This window comes from Anomalospiza imberbis, chromosome 8 (genome assembly GCF_031753505.1).
Source record: "Anomalospiza imberbis isolate Cuckoo-Finch-1a 21T00152 chromosome 8, ASM3175350v1, whole genome shotgun sequence".
NCBI classification, from domain to species: domain Eukaryota; kingdom Metazoa; phylum Chordata; class Aves; order Passeriformes; family Viduidae; genus Anomalospiza; species Anomalospiza imberbis.
Window position 1 is genome coordinate 18,061,697 of NC_089688.1, and position 18,491 is coordinate 18,080,187.

Below are 18,491 nucleotides of genomic sequence, written 5' to 3' on the forward strand. Positions count from 1 at the left end.
AAGAAACCAACCAGGCTCACATACACCTCAATGAATTGACTGAGGAATGGCAATGGGCTGGTTACCTGCATGAAATTGTAGCAAGACTGAAAGATCTCAAGGGGCCCCACCCAAGCCTGTGTCCTTCTATTTTTCAAAGAAGGGAAGGGAATCAGCAAGTACATTCTAGTAAAACTCGCCTCAGACACCAGACCAGGCCAGTACCTAGCATTCTAATGGGCCTCCAAAGCTTCATGGTTTTCTTTCTTGCTAAACCACGAGGATTCTGACCCAAGCTTAGGATCCCACAGGACAGCAAATACACAAAGGCAATCTCTGGTGCCACACACCCTGACAGCCATTACAGAGACTGGCACTGGCCTCACCATACAGAGTTGCAGCCCTGAGTTAGAAGCCAAGTATGCTGATTCCTAGACAAATACTGACCTATGGGCTCCTTCAGACTGGCTAGCAAGTCCCATGGGGACTTATGAGGAGTTCTCTGCATTTGGTAGAGCTGCATAACGCTCAGGGGAAGAAGTCTGTTTCCTGGTAATGCATGATCTACAAGTGGTAGAAACCTCTGAAATTAGCTCTGGGCAAATGCTTACCCTGAAAGCTCAAAGTAAGACTGCACATCCCCATTGGATCATGCAGCCAAAACTAATTAAGGCTGTGCTACTGACACCTGCATCCCATCCTGGATTGAGGCAGGATGCCATGCCTGTTAAATCACTAGAAATTCTGAGCCTTGGTATACAGAACAAGACCTTAATTTGAACAGTCAACTTAATGTGTTTCAACTCCTTCACATAGCAAGTTCCTGATTTTAATAGTTTCGTTGGTGTACAGGCACTCTATGGAGGTCTTGAAGTCCGCAGTGCTTCACAAGCCAGCCACCTTTCCACAGCCATGATGAGAGGAGAAGGATTTGAAGCACAGACCAGTCTCTGTCTCTCCTGCCCTGAAAACTGAAATGCCATCTTCTTTGGTATCTTCAGTGGCAAATGGGGAGCTGAATCCAGGTGCACACCAACTGCAGAGAAAAAAAATGTCTTGCTAATGACAACCACACCTTGTTGCCACCATGTCTTTATAATTTTTAAGGACGACATTCTGTTTGTCATCAAAGTAGAGAAGATTGAGGGACTTCAATTCATCTGGCACACAGCAGGGCATGCTGACATCTTGAGACAATTTCAGTGTATAAACAATGGACTGAACAGTAGCATGGTTTGTTGCATTTAGGCTTTCCCCCAAAGGGAAGATGCAGGATCCTCTGCAATAAAATGCATTGTATCCACTTGGGTAAATAATCCATCCTGACCAGCCAATAGCATGGAAGTCTACATAGAGCTCCCTTCGGTGACATGCTGCTAATGGGCTTCTGGCAGCTCGGGGTCTCCTGCCCATGCTGGCACTGCTGCTCTCCATGACAGCAGTGTCATGAGAAAAACGTGAGGCATCAGATTTGGCAGGGTTTGTTTCTGATTCTGAAAGGAAGCTGTATGTTAATATTTCACAAACAAAGTTTATTTACAAAGTACAGTATTCTGCATGAAAGTCTATCAAGTAAATCTATATCGAAGTCTCAGATTAGATTTTAAAATGGCACCTAACCTGTGAAAGTACCAGAAGGTCTGTGTATTCAATTGCCTTTTCAGCCATACTTCCAAATCTGTCAAATCTTGTGTCCTGGAAAAGCCCCAGTTCAGCAGAAATAGAAAAAAACCCCACAATGATCTACCAAATATTCTGAAATCCATAGTTCCTCTTCAGGGCTGAATCTAGTCAGAATGGTATTAACTGTCTTCATACAGCCACTCCTACAACACACATTATTCTGGGCAGTGCTAACAGATGGTGGAGATCACAGCCTTTTTCTCTCCAGTATTCTCCCAGGAGCTATACAATACACTTGCAAAGCAGAATTTGCAGAAACATGGTAATGTGCAAAGTAACATTGTAAAAAATATATGTTTCAAATTTTTGATCCTAAAAAATACCACCACCAGGTTTACAGTACACTGCTAAGGAATGAAGTGTACTGACAATAGGATGCTTTATTAAAGTATCTTCTGAGAAGCCCTGGGATCCATGGAGATCCATGTACACAAGCTAGAACTCACTGATATGTAGAACAAAATGTGTGGTCACTGACCACTAACAACGTGGAGGTCTAGAGAGTTTCTTCCTTAAGAAATTTCTCAATCCTGACACAGTATCCCGTGCAGAGCTTGATGGTCATTAAACTGGATCTAGGATTTCGCTATTAATTTTTTATTTGGAAAACAAAAATAAACAGACCAATTTTTCATTTTTAAATTTTATTTTTAATCAATTTCACCACCTGCTTCTTAATATAGTCCTACCTAACTTCTAATATGCAAATACAACCGTTTACCAGAAAAGCCTGGAAAGCCAGAACAGCATCATTTTTGCCCCTCCTTCAAGCTCTTTGCATTTATCAGGGCCTAAAATCCAGCCTTAGCTGATTTTACACTAAGGCCTGTGGGAGAGGTAAGACACTGTTTTGTATTTTAAGGCACAGAGGGCGTTGTCTTTGATGAAAGCAGCCTGTAGTCACAATGCTAATTAGTTAAACAGGTGCTTAAAAACCAAGACAAGGACAGAGAAGTTCAAATTGCTTGTTTAACAACCTCTTTCACTCTTAAAATCACACTTAATGACACTACTTACAGATACTTTACCAGAATTTTGACAAAGCATTCCAGGTCACTGACTTTTTTTCAGTATAAACCAAACCTAACATAAAATTTTCATGCAATTTTCACCACCACAAAAATAATATAAGCAGTATTTAAAAAATAGAACTTCCACCCCTTTACAAACTAAACAAACCGGATTCTCTTTAGGATTAATGACTATTTCCGGCACACACAGTTTTTGTGAGGGGAGGGGCAATTTAGGATGCTGGTGACCTACTAGAAAGGACTATCAAGTCAAATTTCGATCACTGACAAAGCTGAACTTCAAACCTGTTCAATACTGCAAGTAAATAACTGAGGTTAGCTCTATGTGAGGTAGCAGGAGGCAACAGAAGATGAACAGGCAATTCATATTCTAAAAGAGCACTTACTTGTAGCAGAGGGTGCAAAGCTGTGAGACCTCCGTTTGTTACTGTTCGTGAAGAGGACAAGGAGAGCATTTCTGCTCTCCTGCAAAGCGCTCTGGCTCTTGGCAAATGTAACCACGTTGTGTTCCATTTCATGGTTGGAAACATGTGTCGCAGTTATCCAAAAGCCATGGTTGGAGCTGCTGTTTCCAACCCACTTGGAAACCTGGTGAAGACAGGGAAAAGAAACAATATTGTTTCAATATTCTAATTACAGCATTATAATTAAGCAATGTTTATATTAGGAAAAGAGAATAGGCAACAAGCTATGAGAGCATAAGGACATATATTGTAATAGAAGTGAGATAACTGTATAGCTGAGACTCCATTGACTTGAATATTTAAACCAGTAATTCAACACTTAAAAATACAAAATAGCATATGCATTCCCCAAAGCTACATTTACAGAAAGATCATTAATTTCAGAGAATTTACCAGTGAACACTTGAGTGTAGAAGTTAATATTAAAATAAGCTCTCTTTGACTTTCAGCAAAATTTTTTTGTACCAATCTGAACACAGTAATATTAAGTCTCCAGACTTTTCATACTGTTAAGACTTATGTAAATGTAAAAAACATGGCATCTGAAGAAATTCACAAGCAAATTTACTTCTCTAATTGTTATAATTGCACACTGATCGATTAGGCCAGGTCATTCTCTAGCAGGAATATCATGGTTTAAGATGGAACTCAACCAATCATCCAAGCACGCTGTTCAGTCTGATCATAAAGCATAGGCAATGAAAAACACTGTCCCAGAGTACAGCTTTAAACCACGTGTGGGTTCTTTTGCTACAGAAAGGCATTCACCTGTTACAATTTATGGATAGCTACAAACCAAATCTTGAAGCTCACAAATACAGAAGTCTATGGGGGAAGTTGAATGACAAGCAATCCAACCATGATAAACTCCGGAAACACAACGTTGAAGCAATACTGCTCTACAGAAATGCTGCCAGAATAAAAAGGAGAAATGAAAACCTACTCTTAGTAGGCAACCAATGCCTAAGGACAACGACGTACTCAGCCTGATGTCCCTCCATCGACTACATTTGGGTAACTCAGTTCTCACCATGCTTGTGCTCCTAGCAACTCATAAACACTTCTTTAATTCAGGTAGCACCAGGTGTACTTTTAAGGGTAGAGAGAAAGCTTCTCCCCTCTGTTGCTGTCCTTCTGTTTGAATTGAATTTGACCTCAAAACCCAGCTTAATGGCTATGCTGGAGTTATAAGGTCATCTCAAAAGTTTAAGAAAAAAAAATTAAGTCAGATTTCTCTGCTTACTGTCCGTGTGACGTTGAAGACTTCCCAGCCTTCCGTGTAAAGGGACAATAACCTTGATGCAATGAGATGTTTTATATGTGGCTTATTTTCACTCTCCAAGAGTTCATACACTTCCACCTAAATAACAGCAATATACAACAAAAACAAGAAGAAATTAATTTGATTGTTCTTACAGCAAACTAGGAGGATGAAGATTATGCAGGTTTCTGCTACATCACATCTGTAAAACTGTACTGTCATTCTAAAAGAGGTAAAAAGTAGATTTCGGACAGTTGAAGAGGAAAACAGTTATCGCTACATACATCTACTTCTAGATGTATTCAGAGGCAGGATACCAGATATAGATACTATCGAAAAATATCCTAACCATCCCTATCCTGTTTTGAACACCTGATACCATCAAAGTTTTCTGTTCCTCCACGTACTTGCCTTCAGGTCTGCAAAAAGTCCAATCCTGCCCTTTGCCAGAGAAATAGAGACACTAAATTTCCTTGCCCGCCCTGTTTTCCCATGGATCCCTGGCTGCTATTACTATTTTTCGGAGCAGCTCCAGCAGATAAATTTCAATTAGAACTTTGAAACATCTCAAATCCCATAAAAGTACATTTGGGATAGGTCTGACATTAGTATCTTTAGGGAAAGCTCACCGCCATAGCACAAAGGTTTGCGTAGAGCCAAAGTCAAAACTTTGCATTACTTCTTTGCATGTTGGAGGTAAAGAAAAAGTGAGGATGACAAAACAAAAATAACAACACAGCAGGTTCGTGTGGCACGTAGCTGCACTCCTTATTTTCAGTATTAGTAACAAAGATAGCAGAATTAAGTGTTTAACTATTTCCCCACTTACTTTGCAGAAGTGTTGAATGTCGGACCTTCTGGACCGACGTGTCCTCTTAAGCTTGAAGACTCTCAACTCGGCTTTCAGCATCTGCTCGCCCTTCTCCATCGCGCTGATGTCGAAGTAGAAGTGGTGATGGTCCACGTGAACTGGAAAAGACCCTTCTTTAGGAACAGTGCCAGACCCCGCCGGGCCTGGCCCGCCCGCCGCGGGGCTCCGCGGGGATTCACCGCGGGCTCGGCCCCGCCGCCCCGCGCCCACCTCGGTCCTCGAAGCTGCGCACCACGTCGCCCTGCAGCAGCCCCGGGGCGCGGGTGATGCCGTTGGCGTCGGCCACCTTGTTGAAGAGATCCACCATGAACTGGGGCGGCTTCTTGCGGGGCAGCACGTCGGGCGGCAGCTCCTCGATGTCGAAGACCTCCCGCAGGCGCTGCAAGGCCGCCGCCAGCACGGCGTCCCGCGGGTCGGGGCGCAGGGGCAGGGCGTTCGCCGCCCGCAGGCTCAGCAGCCCGGCCAGGCACAGCCACAGGCACGGCGGGCGGGTCGCCATGGACGGCGCCGCGGGCTCGGCCGGGCCGCCTCGGGCGCCCCGCGGCCGTGACCGCGCTGCGTGAGGGGGCAGCGGCCCTTCCGCGGGCCCGGCCCGGCCCGGCTGGGCGCGGCCAGGCGAGTGCGCCGAGCGCCGGTCAGGGCGCGCAGCCCCGAGGGCCAAAGGCCCCGGGCAGGGGCGGCCGCGCCGCGCCCGGGCCATCAGCGGCGCTTAAGGACTCAATGGGGCATCGCCGTGCGCTCGTTGGCATCGCAGCGGCTGCCGGGGAAAGGGCCAGGTGTCAGCCAAGAACACCGCACTTGCGAAACCCCTCTCCTTTGAATCGACCGTCTCTTTTTTTCAGCCGAAAAAGGCTTTGATTTGGAGATTGCTGAGTGCAGCTGATGTTTCCCGTCGTTGCCGTAGCAAGAAAAAGTATACTGGGACCTAGGCGAGAGCTTCTGTACTTCCCTGCCTGCGGAATGCCCGGGATCCCCGGCACCTTCCCGTCCCACAGCCTGCGGAATGCCCGGGATCCCCGGCGCCTTCCCGTCCCACAGCCTGCGGAATGCCCGGGATCCCCGGCGCCTTCCCGTCCCACAGCCTGCGGAATGCCCGGGATCCCCGGCGCCTTCCCGTCCCACAGCCTGCGGAATGCCCGGGATCCCCGGCACCTTCCCGTCCCACAGCCTGCGGAATGCCCGGGATCCCCGGCACCTTCCCGTCCCACAGCCTGCGGAATGCCCGGGATCCCCGGCGCCTTCCCGTCCCACAGCCTGCGGAATGCCCGGGATCCCCGGCACCTTCCCGTCCCACAGCCTGCGGAATGCCCGGGATCCCCGGCACCTTCCCGTCCCACAGCCTGCGGAATGCCCGGGATCCCCGGCACCTTCCCGTCCCACAGCCTGCGGAATGCCCGGGATCCCCGGCACCTTCCCGTCCCACAGCCTGCGGAATGCCCGGGATCCCCGGCACCTTCCCGTCCCACAGCCTGCGGAATGTCCGGGATCCCCGGCACCTTCCCGTCCCACAGCCTGCGGAATCGCCGCTGGTGCGGCCCCGGTGCCAGGGGCTTGGCCGGGCTGCAGGACGGAGGCTGCAGTTCCCCAGGCTCTAACTCCGGCCCCACAGCTGCCCAGGGGGAGGAGGCTTTAAGGACAGAGTCCGGGGGTCTGCTAGTGCAGTGCAGCAAGAACAGCCAGGTTTCGAAGTATTCAGGGATAGGGGCGGAAATACACATTCTGACGAGCTATTTTAAGGCTTAACTATTTCCCAGAGTCAATTAGTTTTCAATAATTTGCCTTTTTTCCCCACCCACTGGTTGATGAAGGGGATTCCACACCCCCCATCCGCAAAGATATACTAAAACGGAAAACCAGCCCAAATGAACCAACCCCAGCCCTACAGATCCTGCATAGTCATCCTTTTCAAGGCAGTCTGGCAACTTACAGAGGAGCAAATAGACCTTCCTGATGGTTCATGCAGCAGTGCCTGTTCTTCTTGTGCCACATTGTGCTGTGCCCTCTTTCCAGGTAGGAAAGTATTGGGAGGGATTTTGTGGGGCAGATAAAAATGTCTGCTGGCTCCTCTGCTTAGCCACACGATGTTAGACTGGAGTATTTGCATTGAGCAACCAGATGGACCTATAGGAGAATAAGATGGGGACAAAGAGGCCACAGCTCCACACAGTCCCGAATTTTTGCCCCATGAAGTGCAAAAGGCTAGTGGAGGAAAATGAGAAGCAGTGGTGGCTTAATCAGACCAATGTAAAGAGCACTGTGGCAGAACATAAAGCTTCAGCCAACTTTGATCCTCAAAATTCTCCAGTTGTCTTGTAAGGGATGCAGGTATCTCAGCTCATGCCTAACAACAGTGCTGGATAAAACACTACCCATTCAGCTGCCTGCCTGAGAGCTTGGAAGAAGACTAGTAAGACAGGAGAAATCATCACTACACTGTTTTTCAGTCAACCTAAAAAGCTTTGCTTCCACTCCACTGCTTCTTCACATGCTTATCCTCACAAACCCTACCCTGCCCTTGGGTCTCTTCATTTACTCCCAGTATCCTCTCTAGGCATATACCTTCATTTTTACTCTCAGGATGCTGCTTCCAGACATTAATGTCTGGGAACACATAGCTAGGGTTCCCAAAGAACCTTAATTCTGCCCCAGAGGCAAAGATTTATGAAAAAAATCCTCTCTGTTTAATATAAGCTGGGACCACAAACAACGAAATGTCTCTATCGTAGTGCAACTGCAGAGATTTCAGCCTACAGTTAGCCAAACGTAACCCACTGAGTGCTGTGTTCTTTTATTTTCATATTTCTGATTAGGCAAACAACATAATGAAAGCCTCTCTCCCTATTCTTTTGTAAGACTGCGTGACTCACCACTTATGTAAGCCTTATGCAGGAATTGGTCATAGCTCCTCTGATGATTCTAAGTCCTGGTTTGCAATTAGTGCAAAGCTTCAACCTCCCTGTTCCGTACAATAAAAATAGGTTCTCTCAACTTACGTGTTGTGAGTAGTGTGGCTTTGGGAGCCCAGGAAAAGCTGTGCATCTGCAGGGAACTATGACAGGTAGTTAACTTAAAATTTTAGGTGGATTCTCTAGAGTTCAGCACTGGCACTGCTTTCCCTTCTCTCTCAAATGACTGGATAAACAGCTTGTTGGGTCTGAAGAGTTCACAATCATCTGGCTCTCAGGTAGAGTGTATGGGTAAGAATGGGGGTATTTATTGTATGGCCTGCCACATGGTCTTTGATGTCATTGTGGTGAATATAGCATAGCAATATTGAAAAAGCATGGTTATTGCATGCTATCAGTGGGCACAGCAAACTTGGGAGCCTTCATTGTACATTTCAGAACTTCATCAAGTTTGGACTGAAGGGCAAGTCCAACCCTGCTATTCAGAAAGGAAGAAGAGCTCAGGTCAGAACACACCATCCCTTCTCTCACTTGTGTCACATTAGCATGAACAGTAGGAGCTGTGGGTAGAGCAGGCTGGAAGCTGCTTCCTAATACAGCTGCCTGACACTTCCCATGTTTTCTGTGCTGGTTCTGTAGTTCCTAATTTAATGACTCACAACAGGTCCATTCTTTCTGGAGAAAAGAAGATTACTTTTCTGCTCTGTGAAAGAAACAATGATCCTCTGCAGTCTTCCCCAGGTTTTTCAGGCAGGGAGCAAGAACATGAGGTGTTTCACTCAGTTCCATAGCAGCTTAGGCCCATTTAAAAAAAGAAAAGAGGAATGGCCCTTGCATGAAAGATGTCAGAATCCTCTTCACTTTTAGTGGTAGGAGGGGTAGCAAAACCACTCTCACCAGAACAAGTTAAGAATTACTAAGTAAAGCTTCATCTACTAAGTTTCAGCTGAAGGCACAGGAGTGTACCACATCAGCAATAGTGTGTGAAGTAGGAGTGGTGACATCACCCCAGAGCCTAGAATAGCCATCCCGTGAGGGCTGGGTAGATGGAGAGAGCCACTGAGTTAGTAAGCATTTAGTATATTCAGCATTTAGTCTCAATGTTGGAACATGGAGTTATAAATGGCCCTAAGAAGCAGAGTGTTTTTACCATGTATCTAATATATAAATAAATACCTCTCCCAGAGGATATAAACTCCCAAGTGCAGACTCGCCAGCACATTCTGACTCCTAGACATGTGCCCTATGCAAGCCCTTCAAAACCTGCACTCAGCAATTTTCTATGATAGTTTTGTGTAACTTAAGAGTTGCTGAATAAATGATCTAGACAATAAAATACCATATTACCTGTTTTTCCATCCAGGGCTTCTTTGTACTGTGCTATCATTTCTTGAAGCATTTTTGAAGGACCTGAAAGATGTATTGTTTCCCTCTAAAGACTGTATCCATCAGATGGAGAAACCAATGCAGGAATTAGAGTTGCATCCAAACTTACCCAGAGGTTTACAGCAGAAATTCCAGACACTTGCTCCTAAAAGACCAAGCATTTTAAATCAATCTCAGTGACTATGTTACTAAATGTAAAATGTGGAAACAGGAAAAATTAGGAAGAAACGTAGTAATTCTTAGCCCATACATTGTAAATATGCCAAATTTGGATAAAATTGCTGTAGAGCCTCTTCATATTTAAATTTTTCACCATCTTTATATATCTTTTGAGAAGGCATAGCCACCAGCAGCACAAGAGGCATTGCATCATTTTTCCTTGCTGAATCACTGATACAGATGTTCCACTGTTCCTTAACACCTCTTCCCTTCAAGAGAGAAAACTGCTTAAACTGTAATGACTGGATTTTACATATTAATCACAGCAGTATGCAAAAGGAATTCAAGTTAGTTATTATCCCATCAGTTTAATTATTAATCTACCCATTTCCTTATTTTAAAAATGAAATTATTTTAGAAGAAAATAATAATCAAGTTTGTCTCTCCTGTTATAGCCTATTGAAAGGCAGAGAATTGCAGCAGTAGAAGACAGCAACATTTAGCCAAGTTTAGCAATCTTGGAATCAAAAGCAAAGCTGACTTTATGACTTGAATACAACTGTCTATAGGTGACTGTCACCTGAAGCCAAAACTTGCAGATGTAAACCCCCACTTCTTCATAGCTTTATTTGGGAGGATGATATTTATTTTCTGCAACAGCCTCAATTCTCCACATGGTGCAGCCCTTTAAGAACAAGCTGAGCCAGACAGAAGCTAGGCATTTTAAAACACCGTATTTAATTACCATTTCTAATCAATCTATCCATTCAGCAATTTACATTTCTTTTGTGGTGGGTCATTATAGTCCAGAAAAGTCAAAGGCCTACAACCTTTAGCTAAGTCTTTTTTTCTCTATATCAAAATTTAGTTCTGCAACAGAGATGTGTTGGTTGGCTATACATCTTCAGCAAAAGGGTGAATACAGGAGAGTAAGCACCTGGAATAATGCAAAAGGAGGATGGGATGGGAGGACAAGGGAAAACATCTTCATGAGCAAGAAGGTTTTTTACCTCCCCCTTTACAAATATGGTTTGAAACCAGAAGGAACAATTATGATGCTTTAACTTCTGCTGTTAAACTATCAATTCAGCATGTTTTACCTAAGCAGTGTACACAGTTCCCACAACTGCTAACTGAGCAATCAAAGCTTCTGCTATTTAGCTTTCTAGATCTTTATTCAACTGTATTTGCTCAAATGGTAGGTCACATCCCACAGCAGCATGGTGCTCAGCTTTTAGCATATTTACACGAAAGAAATTTTCAGTAGTTCCCTGTGGTATGTTTTTTTAAATTTAAAGTTTATAATCACTGTTCCATGCTGACATGTCTTTCCTTAGTAAGATTTAGTGGGTTTTTTTCCCACCTTTATTCCTAAATTAACATCTGTATTTTGATTTTTCTTTATCCTCTTTTTTGACTGAGGTAAGAAAACAAAATATAAGAACACACGCATTCCAACTGAGTGATTTTTTGAATCATGCAGATAAAATAGCAACTGCCAACCACAGCATTAAGTACTTGGAAACTGGGACAGCTAAAAAACAAGATTTGTTTGACTATGCAACACTGTTAGTGAGGATCTGCTTCAGATATTCTGTGAAGATGTGAAAGGAATTCACTTTACATAGGTAAAGTTAAAGAAACAAAAATCATATCTTTTATGGAATTAAAGTAGAATTTTTCTGAAATAACTCTTCATTAAAATGTATAGTACCTATATTACAGTCTAGGAAAACTTTTACCAATAAATCAGTAAATCTTTAATCACATATGCTTTTGAGATCAACTACTTACAAATATTTTTGAGTATTATATTAGTACTTTTTCAGTCCTTAAAGATTTTCATCAAATGCAAGTACTGGAAAAAAGCTAGTTAGGATGCATTATTTGAAATTGTATGGATAATGGAAATATAATGAAAGATAATATGAATCATTTGGTTGTATGCAAAGCATACAGGAGGAGATGCCTCCCTGCCCACTCTTCCCAGTGCCCAATGACTTCTAGAACACATTTTTGTTTTTCCTTTTTTAATAAGTCCATAAAAGACAAGAATTTATAAAAAGTACATGCAAGTCTATTTACATTAACAGATCAAGAAGCTGCAAACTCTCCTTAGTATACAGGAATGATGTCTTTAAAATTGGCAGTTTAAATAAAACAGGACACCAAAATTAACAGCTAAGGTGACAACAGCAGCTTTGATGACTGCTGAATTCCTGGTTTGTTGCTGGGATAAGTAGAGATGCATCCCTATGCATGACATATCAAGTCATATCAAAAGCAGTTGCAGCCCAAGTTCCTTGTTTTACCCTTTTTGAAAGAGGGAATATAAATGGGATCAGAGAAAGAGATGTTGTAAATCCCATCTTCAAATGCTATTAGGAAAAGAAACATTCTTGAATTGTCTGCCCTGCCCAATTCCAGCCTCTGAAAAGCCAAGAAGCACCACTTCTTGCAAATCTCTACAGACCCTTTATCATTGAGCAAAAACAAGAGGAGAAGCCATTAGAAGTCTCTAAAAGTTTTTTTTTTTTACAAAAAGAAAGTTTGCATTCTTGTTTCACCGTTCATCTTTGAATACTTGTACTTCCACTTAAAGTAAACAAGATTATTTCATAGTGAACAAAAAAGCTAAAACTAGCTCAGCTTTCCATAGCTTAGGGATAGGAAGGACATCAGGCACATGTATCTATTCCTAGTTTATGCCATACAGTAATTTAATGTTGCTGCAACAATGTGGTTTTCTTCTCAAAATCTGTCCACATTTTCCACCTTAAAATTTCCTTGTGCAGCACACGAGTACCTTGAAAACAGACCTAATGTTGTACATGGATTTGCTACAAATAACTGGTATTAGAGCTTACCCAACTGTCAAGAAATTTTAAGTTTTCCCTACCTACAGAAGATGAATGACATGTAACTTTGATATATGCTCCAACTCCAACATGATTATGGTGAGTAAACTACAGTGACACTCTTCCTCCTCTGACCAGCTAACACCCCAGTCTATATCAAGGTATAAAATGTTAAGTGGCCATAAATCACAGTGAAACATATGAATATTTAGTGAAATTTCAATTATAAGTCCACAACCTGTGACAAATGTAACAGTTATTGTCACCTCAGTTTTAAGAAATATTGTAAAGCAAGCACTTGCCAGTGGTCTATGGGATTGTAACTGGATTGCTGATTATGGTATTAATGGTTGCTCTGGAATTTAGTAAGTTTTCCATAATTATCAATTGTCAGTAAACTCTATCCTGCTACGCTTTCCATTTTTTGTGGTCGAACCTTCATGGCATTAGAGTTCTTTCCCAAGTTAGTTAAACATTACAACAAAATTTTCACTACTGATGCAAGTTACAGAAAATTATTCTGATGCACTTGTCAGTACAAGTGAATCTCTCATGCTAACTACAATCATCTCCCCTCCGCCCCTTTTTTTTTTTGATGGCACACTGTGTGCCCTATGACCATTCAAGTAATAAACAGGAAATCAAGGAAGTAGTTTTCTGTAATTTCACAGAAATCAAAGTCTTACAACACATGGCAACATCCATGGTTCTTATTGTAATAAAAGGTCAGGTCAGTATATGTTCTTCATCCTATTTATATTAAGATTTCTTTTGAAGAAAAGGTGCTGATAGTTTGTATTGTTTCATCTATGAGGTAGATGGCACTTTCATATAAATAGTGTCAATCACAAATTAAGTTAGCTTTAAGCCTGCAACAAGTCCTGCACCACTGACTGTTCAAGGCCTTAATTAATTCAGGAATACAAAATACTTCAATATTTTCAAAGTCACACAAAGTTCTTCCTTTGAGAGGAGAATGATGGTCAGCTGAACACAGAGGTGCCTTCACTGATCAAAGGTCATCGGAATTCTGGCTTTAGCCTCCAGACCCCTTCCCCGTTTGGGCTCCTATGGAAGGTGCAGATATTGCGGAGCAGTTCTCTAAAGACACAGGAGTGCTCCGCAGGCAGTTTGGACTCAAATTCCTGCAGCAGCTCCCGGGTGCTGGCCTCGCCGTCCACGCGGGCCTGGAACGCCAGGAAGTTCCGCAGATCCACAAGCAGCTCATCGTATTCTGTCGAACCCTGGACTGGGGCAGGTGCTGGCTGATGATTCTCATCGCCCTCATTCCTTGTCTGTTGTGGTAAAACAAGGTGGTTTCTTGCCCTCATACGAGCTAATAAAGATGAAGAGTCCAGAGCACTAGATGACGATTCTCCAGATTTTCCATTGAAGTGCTCACTGGAACTACACTTCCTTATATTTTGCTTCTTTATTGTATCTTCATCCTGCAAATAAACACACAAACTATGGCGAAAATTGCATTTTGAGACCCACAGAATCTATTAAACAAAATCTGCCTGTTGTTTAGACTTAAATAACAAACACCACCACTCAGAACTTGGTCATCTGAAATACACCATAGAGAGGTGATGTATTCTGGTCTCAACTTTAGAACTTAAGAAGCAAAAGAAAAGCTTTGCTGGTTTTGAGACAGATAAGCAAACCATGGTGCAATTTGTGACTGCTGTATCTAACTAGACTTCATCAAAACAAAAAATCAAAGTCACAGGTATCTAACAATTCTAGAATTCTACATAATCACACAACAAATGCATATGACACATCTGCAGTGTAAGTTGGATTTATCGCATAAATCATAACAATTCACATATATCAGCTATTAAAACAGTAATGTTAGCTTGTGTTTCTTACCTTGTGCTTCTTTGCAGGTGAGGCACAAGTAGAATGTGAAGAAAGCAGCATGGAGTTTCTTTTTTGACCAAACCGACTCCTAAAAAGCCATGAAAGAATTAACTCCATGAAACATCCTGCTCAAAATGACTATGATAATTTTTTCAAAGACAGACTGGGTTTGTGTTTTAGAGTTCTCAAGAGCCCTCTGCTAAGCTCTCTTCTACTGTGCAACAATAATGCTTTCTTTGTACTTCAGAGCAGACTACCTACGCTTTTAACATGCTTTCATGTCTATATTACATATAAAACATGCACACAACTGATGCATGCTACTGCAAATACTAAGACAAAAAATGTTACTGATGCATGTCACTACAAATACTAAGACAAAAAATGTGTATCTTTAACATCCTAAGCATCCTCTGCTTTGGGAAACAGAGTGAGAACTGAACTCACTTTACTCCTGATGGTGCACCTGAGAGACCACTCGTGCCTGTCCAGGTTGGCACACCAGAAGCAGCTCCTAAACATTGCTGACGAGAGAGTCTTAGGGCTCTCAAGGCGTCCTGGGCCACTCTGCTTGCTTCTGTTTCCTCCAGCACATGATCTGCACTGGAAGCGTCCATAATGGCATCATGCTTCATAACACTGTGTACCCCTAAAACCAGAGGATAAAAAAGGTGAAGGAGGACATCTCTTAATTTATGTGAAAATCAAACATTCACTTTTTAAGTGAATGCCACAATTGCATTTTTCCTTCTTCAGGATGATTATATTAAGCACATCAGTATATTAATTTCTAATGAGAGAACCCCCTTCTTTATCAGTTAAGTAATCAATCTGACAGCAAATCATTTCTGGTGTGCTGATGAGGTCATTACTCACAACAGACCTGGCAATTATGTGGGCAAATTGATCATTTCCATTGTTATGGACAAGACAGACAGAAGTGAAACCCTTGTGTAAATGAAGGTTGATTACATCCTGGAAATATCCAGGAGAAACACTGCATATACTTCTATATCCAGAAATGTGGATCTCTCTGAACAGTTTGTGCCGAGGTAATTAGCATATTTGTAACTGGAATAAAATTTAAATTACATTTAAACAATGAACATTTTAAGTTTCATTAAAGTAACAGAACGAACATGTTTTTTATTGTAGCTCTATCAGAGGAACAGATCTGCTCTTTCTCTCATTTGCATAAGTTTCGTATACCACTGTTTAGTCAGCAGCCAAACAACGACTGTTACCTGATTTTTTGAAAAGTTTCTGCAAGACATAGTCATCATTTTTCTTTGAGTCTTGCTCTTCACTGTTGTCCCTTCTGTATTGCTTTTGTTTCACTAGATGAGGAATGCGCTTTCCTTCAAATTTGGCATCTTTGTGATGTTTCTTCTTAGACTTATCTCTGTGGCTCTCATGTGACAGCATATCCACCTTGTGCTTTGTTTTAGAGACACACTTAAAATGATTATTATCAAATTGCCCATCTTCAGTTTTAGCATCCCGCTTTTCCCAAGAGCCAGCTGCATCACAAGTGAGGCTAAGATCTGTCCTGCCATCTGCATTAGTCGCTCCATGTCCCTCCCCAGCCACCACAGCAATCAGACCTTCTGCATTTGCTGCAGACCCTGCACTGCATGGCACCGACTGGGACATGCATTTGTCATCACTTTCCAAGCATTCCTCCTTGCTTTTATTGAATGAACTTGTATCAGCAGTAGCTTGTGCATTATCTTTTGCATAGCTATTTTGATCAAAGGCTTCTAAAGTTCCCTTGGTTTCCTCACTTGTCTCTATTGCTTTAGAAGAAGAATCTTTCATGTGTGTGGTGGAATAGGAATTGGAGGACTTCTTCTTGTGTGAGCTGCTTTCTGCAACATGGACATCACATTTAGAAGTGCCATTAGCAGGTGGCTTTGGGACTTGAACATCTGAACCAGTACCTGAGGATGAGTAAAATTAGTATCCATTTAACAAACAATTAAGACAATTTTTTCTTCCAAACAAATAGAAAAAAATCCCGATGTACCTGCAAAAATTGCACTTGTTTCTGTCCCCTGAGACACATCTGGGCTGTTCAGAGTAAATAGTTCATAAAGGTCATTGGATTTGAAGAAGCGATTCTGCTTAGGGTCTTTCAGCACTCTGTTTGTTAAAAATTGTTTGAAGATTTGTCTAAAAAAGAAAAAAGAAAGAGAAAAAATATTTTGTGCGTGAAACAATGTCTAGCTATGTTTAAGTACTGAGTACAGTACTTAAACAGAAAACTATAAGCACAAACATTACCCTGCAGAACAATTAAGCAGTGGGAAGATGATGTTAGTTTCCAAAAGACCATCTTGAGTTAGTAACTTTCAAACAACCAAGTAAATTGTTAAACACAGGGATTTATTATTTTGCAACAACCTCATAACACAACAGGTAACCACTATCCTGAGATGTCCTATGAGGCATCCCTTAACTAAGCAATAAATAACTTCACAGCTAGAACTTTTTCGTCCATTAAAAATGAAAAGCTTGCATATGTAACAATAAAACAATGAGAAAGCTCCTGAAAGAAAAAACCTACAGCTTGTTAAAATGACAACATTTTATGGGTTCAATTGATTGGAGGAATCAAAACTAGCAGAGTAGCTCTGTCTGATGGTGATGACTGACTGGATGACAGACACTGAAAAGGGGAATCAGACTTGTGGTTGAGAAGAACAGAGCCCACCTGCAGATGACCAAAAGGAATAAATCTGTAGGAGAACAAAGCTGCAATCAATTTTTGAGTATTGGTAAAACTGCTTCTGTGCCATATTTGTACTACATAGTGCCTAAAGCAAAATCTTGTTTTATTCCATACAAAAAGTAAATCCCTAAATCGAACTGGAAATCAGTTCTCTCAGTTTTATCACACTTTTGGTTCTGCTGAGATTAAGCAGGGAAACTATTTTTAAATTCAGTGGTCAAAATACTACGTTTTCATTTACAGGCAAGAAAACACAGGAAAACAGTAAGTGTGGGCATTTCATTATTCAGAGCTTTTTGTTCTTCTGAATTTTCCAAGAGGGTATTTAAGTCATCTGGAATTCACGTAAGTGAAGCTAACTACTGAGAAAGCTGAATGGGAAAGCAAACCAAAAAGATTTCATTGATTTTGAAATACAAGCACTTCAAAGGCTTTAGCTACACTTTGGAATAAATAACATGAATATGACTGGTAGTTATTGGGATTTAATTCTTTCACTTTGGAATGAATTGGGAATAAAATCAAATTGGGTTTGCACAGTAGTAAACAGATCTATGTACCAGATATATCTTGATACATCCCAAGGAGAATATAAAGAACTTGACGACTTGAATTTGCATTTCAGACTAGTTGAGTCTCATGTTTTGAATAAGGTGCTCACTGTTTTCTGTCTATGCCTCATACTATGTTTTACAGTGAATTCTGGATGTGCTGGACACAGCTGCTGGAACAGACTGATAAGGTGCATTTAGCACATGGGTCTTGCTGCTAGGGATAGAGCAGTACATCTGGGAGTCTAGTATGAGAAAAAGGTTCTCCATTTCTCAGTAGAAACTTTTACAAGTTTTCTATGATGTGCCCATCATCACCAAAGTTGGGGATTACAAGCAATGTGTGCATATGCACAGTTATGTCACTGTTACACCACTTTGGATTTGCTCAAAGCATTTTCCTGAGCATGCAGCTGTATCCAAAAAATCATTCTGTCTGACCTGTGGTATATCTTCTCTTCAATAGTCCCTGCAGTGAGCAGCCTATACACAGTCACCTCTTTCTTCTGGCCTATTCTCCAAGCACGTTCCCGAGCCTGGAACACAAAAGGTTTGGTTACCAGATATGAGCCTCTCCTCATGTCTGACAGAGAGCTCTTTCAAACTTAATTCGGACATTTAACAAATACTTCAAGAAGTGGCATATCTAGAGCATAGGATAATTAACTCAGCAGGAGAGGAAAAAGATCTAGAAAGTCTCCGATTGTAGCAAGAAATCTATACAAAAAATATCAATAAATAGATT

At 41.9% G+C, this 18,491-nt stretch overlaps 2 protein-coding genes across 4 annotated transcripts in view; both read right to left on the reverse strand.

Annotated features, from left to right (window-relative positions):
* Positions 1-237: 237 nt before the first annotated feature.
* Positions 238-6,101, reverse strand: LOC137478061 (bone morphogenetic protein 2-like). Its single transcript, XM_068197582.1, has 5 exons — positions 5,500-6,101; positions 5,248-5,387; positions 4,401-4,517; positions 3,080-3,281; positions 238-1,472 (listed from the first exon to the last, which is right to left on the reverse strand). Exons 1-5 carry the CDS (start codon positions 5,987-5,989, stop codon positions 1,039-1,041), a joined length of 1,383 nt encoding a protein of 460 aa, XP_068053683.1. The 5' UTR covers positions 5,990-6,101; the 3' UTR covers positions 238-1,038.
* A 4,963-nt stretch (positions 6,102-11,064) lies between these two features.
* Positions 11,065-18,491, reverse strand: part of ERCC6 (ERCC excision repair 6, chromatin remodeling factor) — a 44,134-nt gene continuing 36,707 nt past the window's right edge. For all 3 annotated transcript variants that reach the window (XM_068197586.1, XM_068197584.1, XM_068197583.1), the window contains 6 exons: positions 18,188-18,282; positions 16,491-16,636; positions 15,709-16,404; positions 14,912-15,113; positions 14,474-14,552; positions 11,065-14,046 (listed from right to left, as the gene is read on the reverse strand). In XM_068197586.1, the coding sequence (XP_068053687.1) occupies positions 13,618-14,046; positions 14,474-14,552; positions 14,912-15,113; positions 15,709-16,404; positions 16,491-16,636; positions 18,188-18,282 (1,647 nt within the window). In that variant the 3' untranslated portion in view covers positions 11,065-13,617. The remainder of the gene's footprint in view (positions 14,047-14,473; positions 14,553-14,911; positions 15,114-15,708; positions 16,405-16,490; positions 16,637-18,187; positions 18,283-18,491) is intronic.

Bases quoted from the DNA above. Each gene is read 5' to 3' on its own strand.
- LOC137478061 (XM_068197582.1), bottom strand. From the start codon at position 5,989: ATGGCCCGGGCGCGGCGCGGCCGCCCCTGCCCGGGGCCTTTGGCCCTC. The intron at 5,388-5,499 runs GTGGGCGCGGGG...GGTCTTTTCCAG, and splicing joins GCGCAGCTTCGAGGACCGAG to TTCACGTGGACCATCACCAC. The intron at 1,473-3,079 runs GTAAGTGCTCTT...GCTTCCTTTCAG, and splicing joins CTTTGCACCCTCTGCTACAA to AATCAGAAACAAACCCTGCC.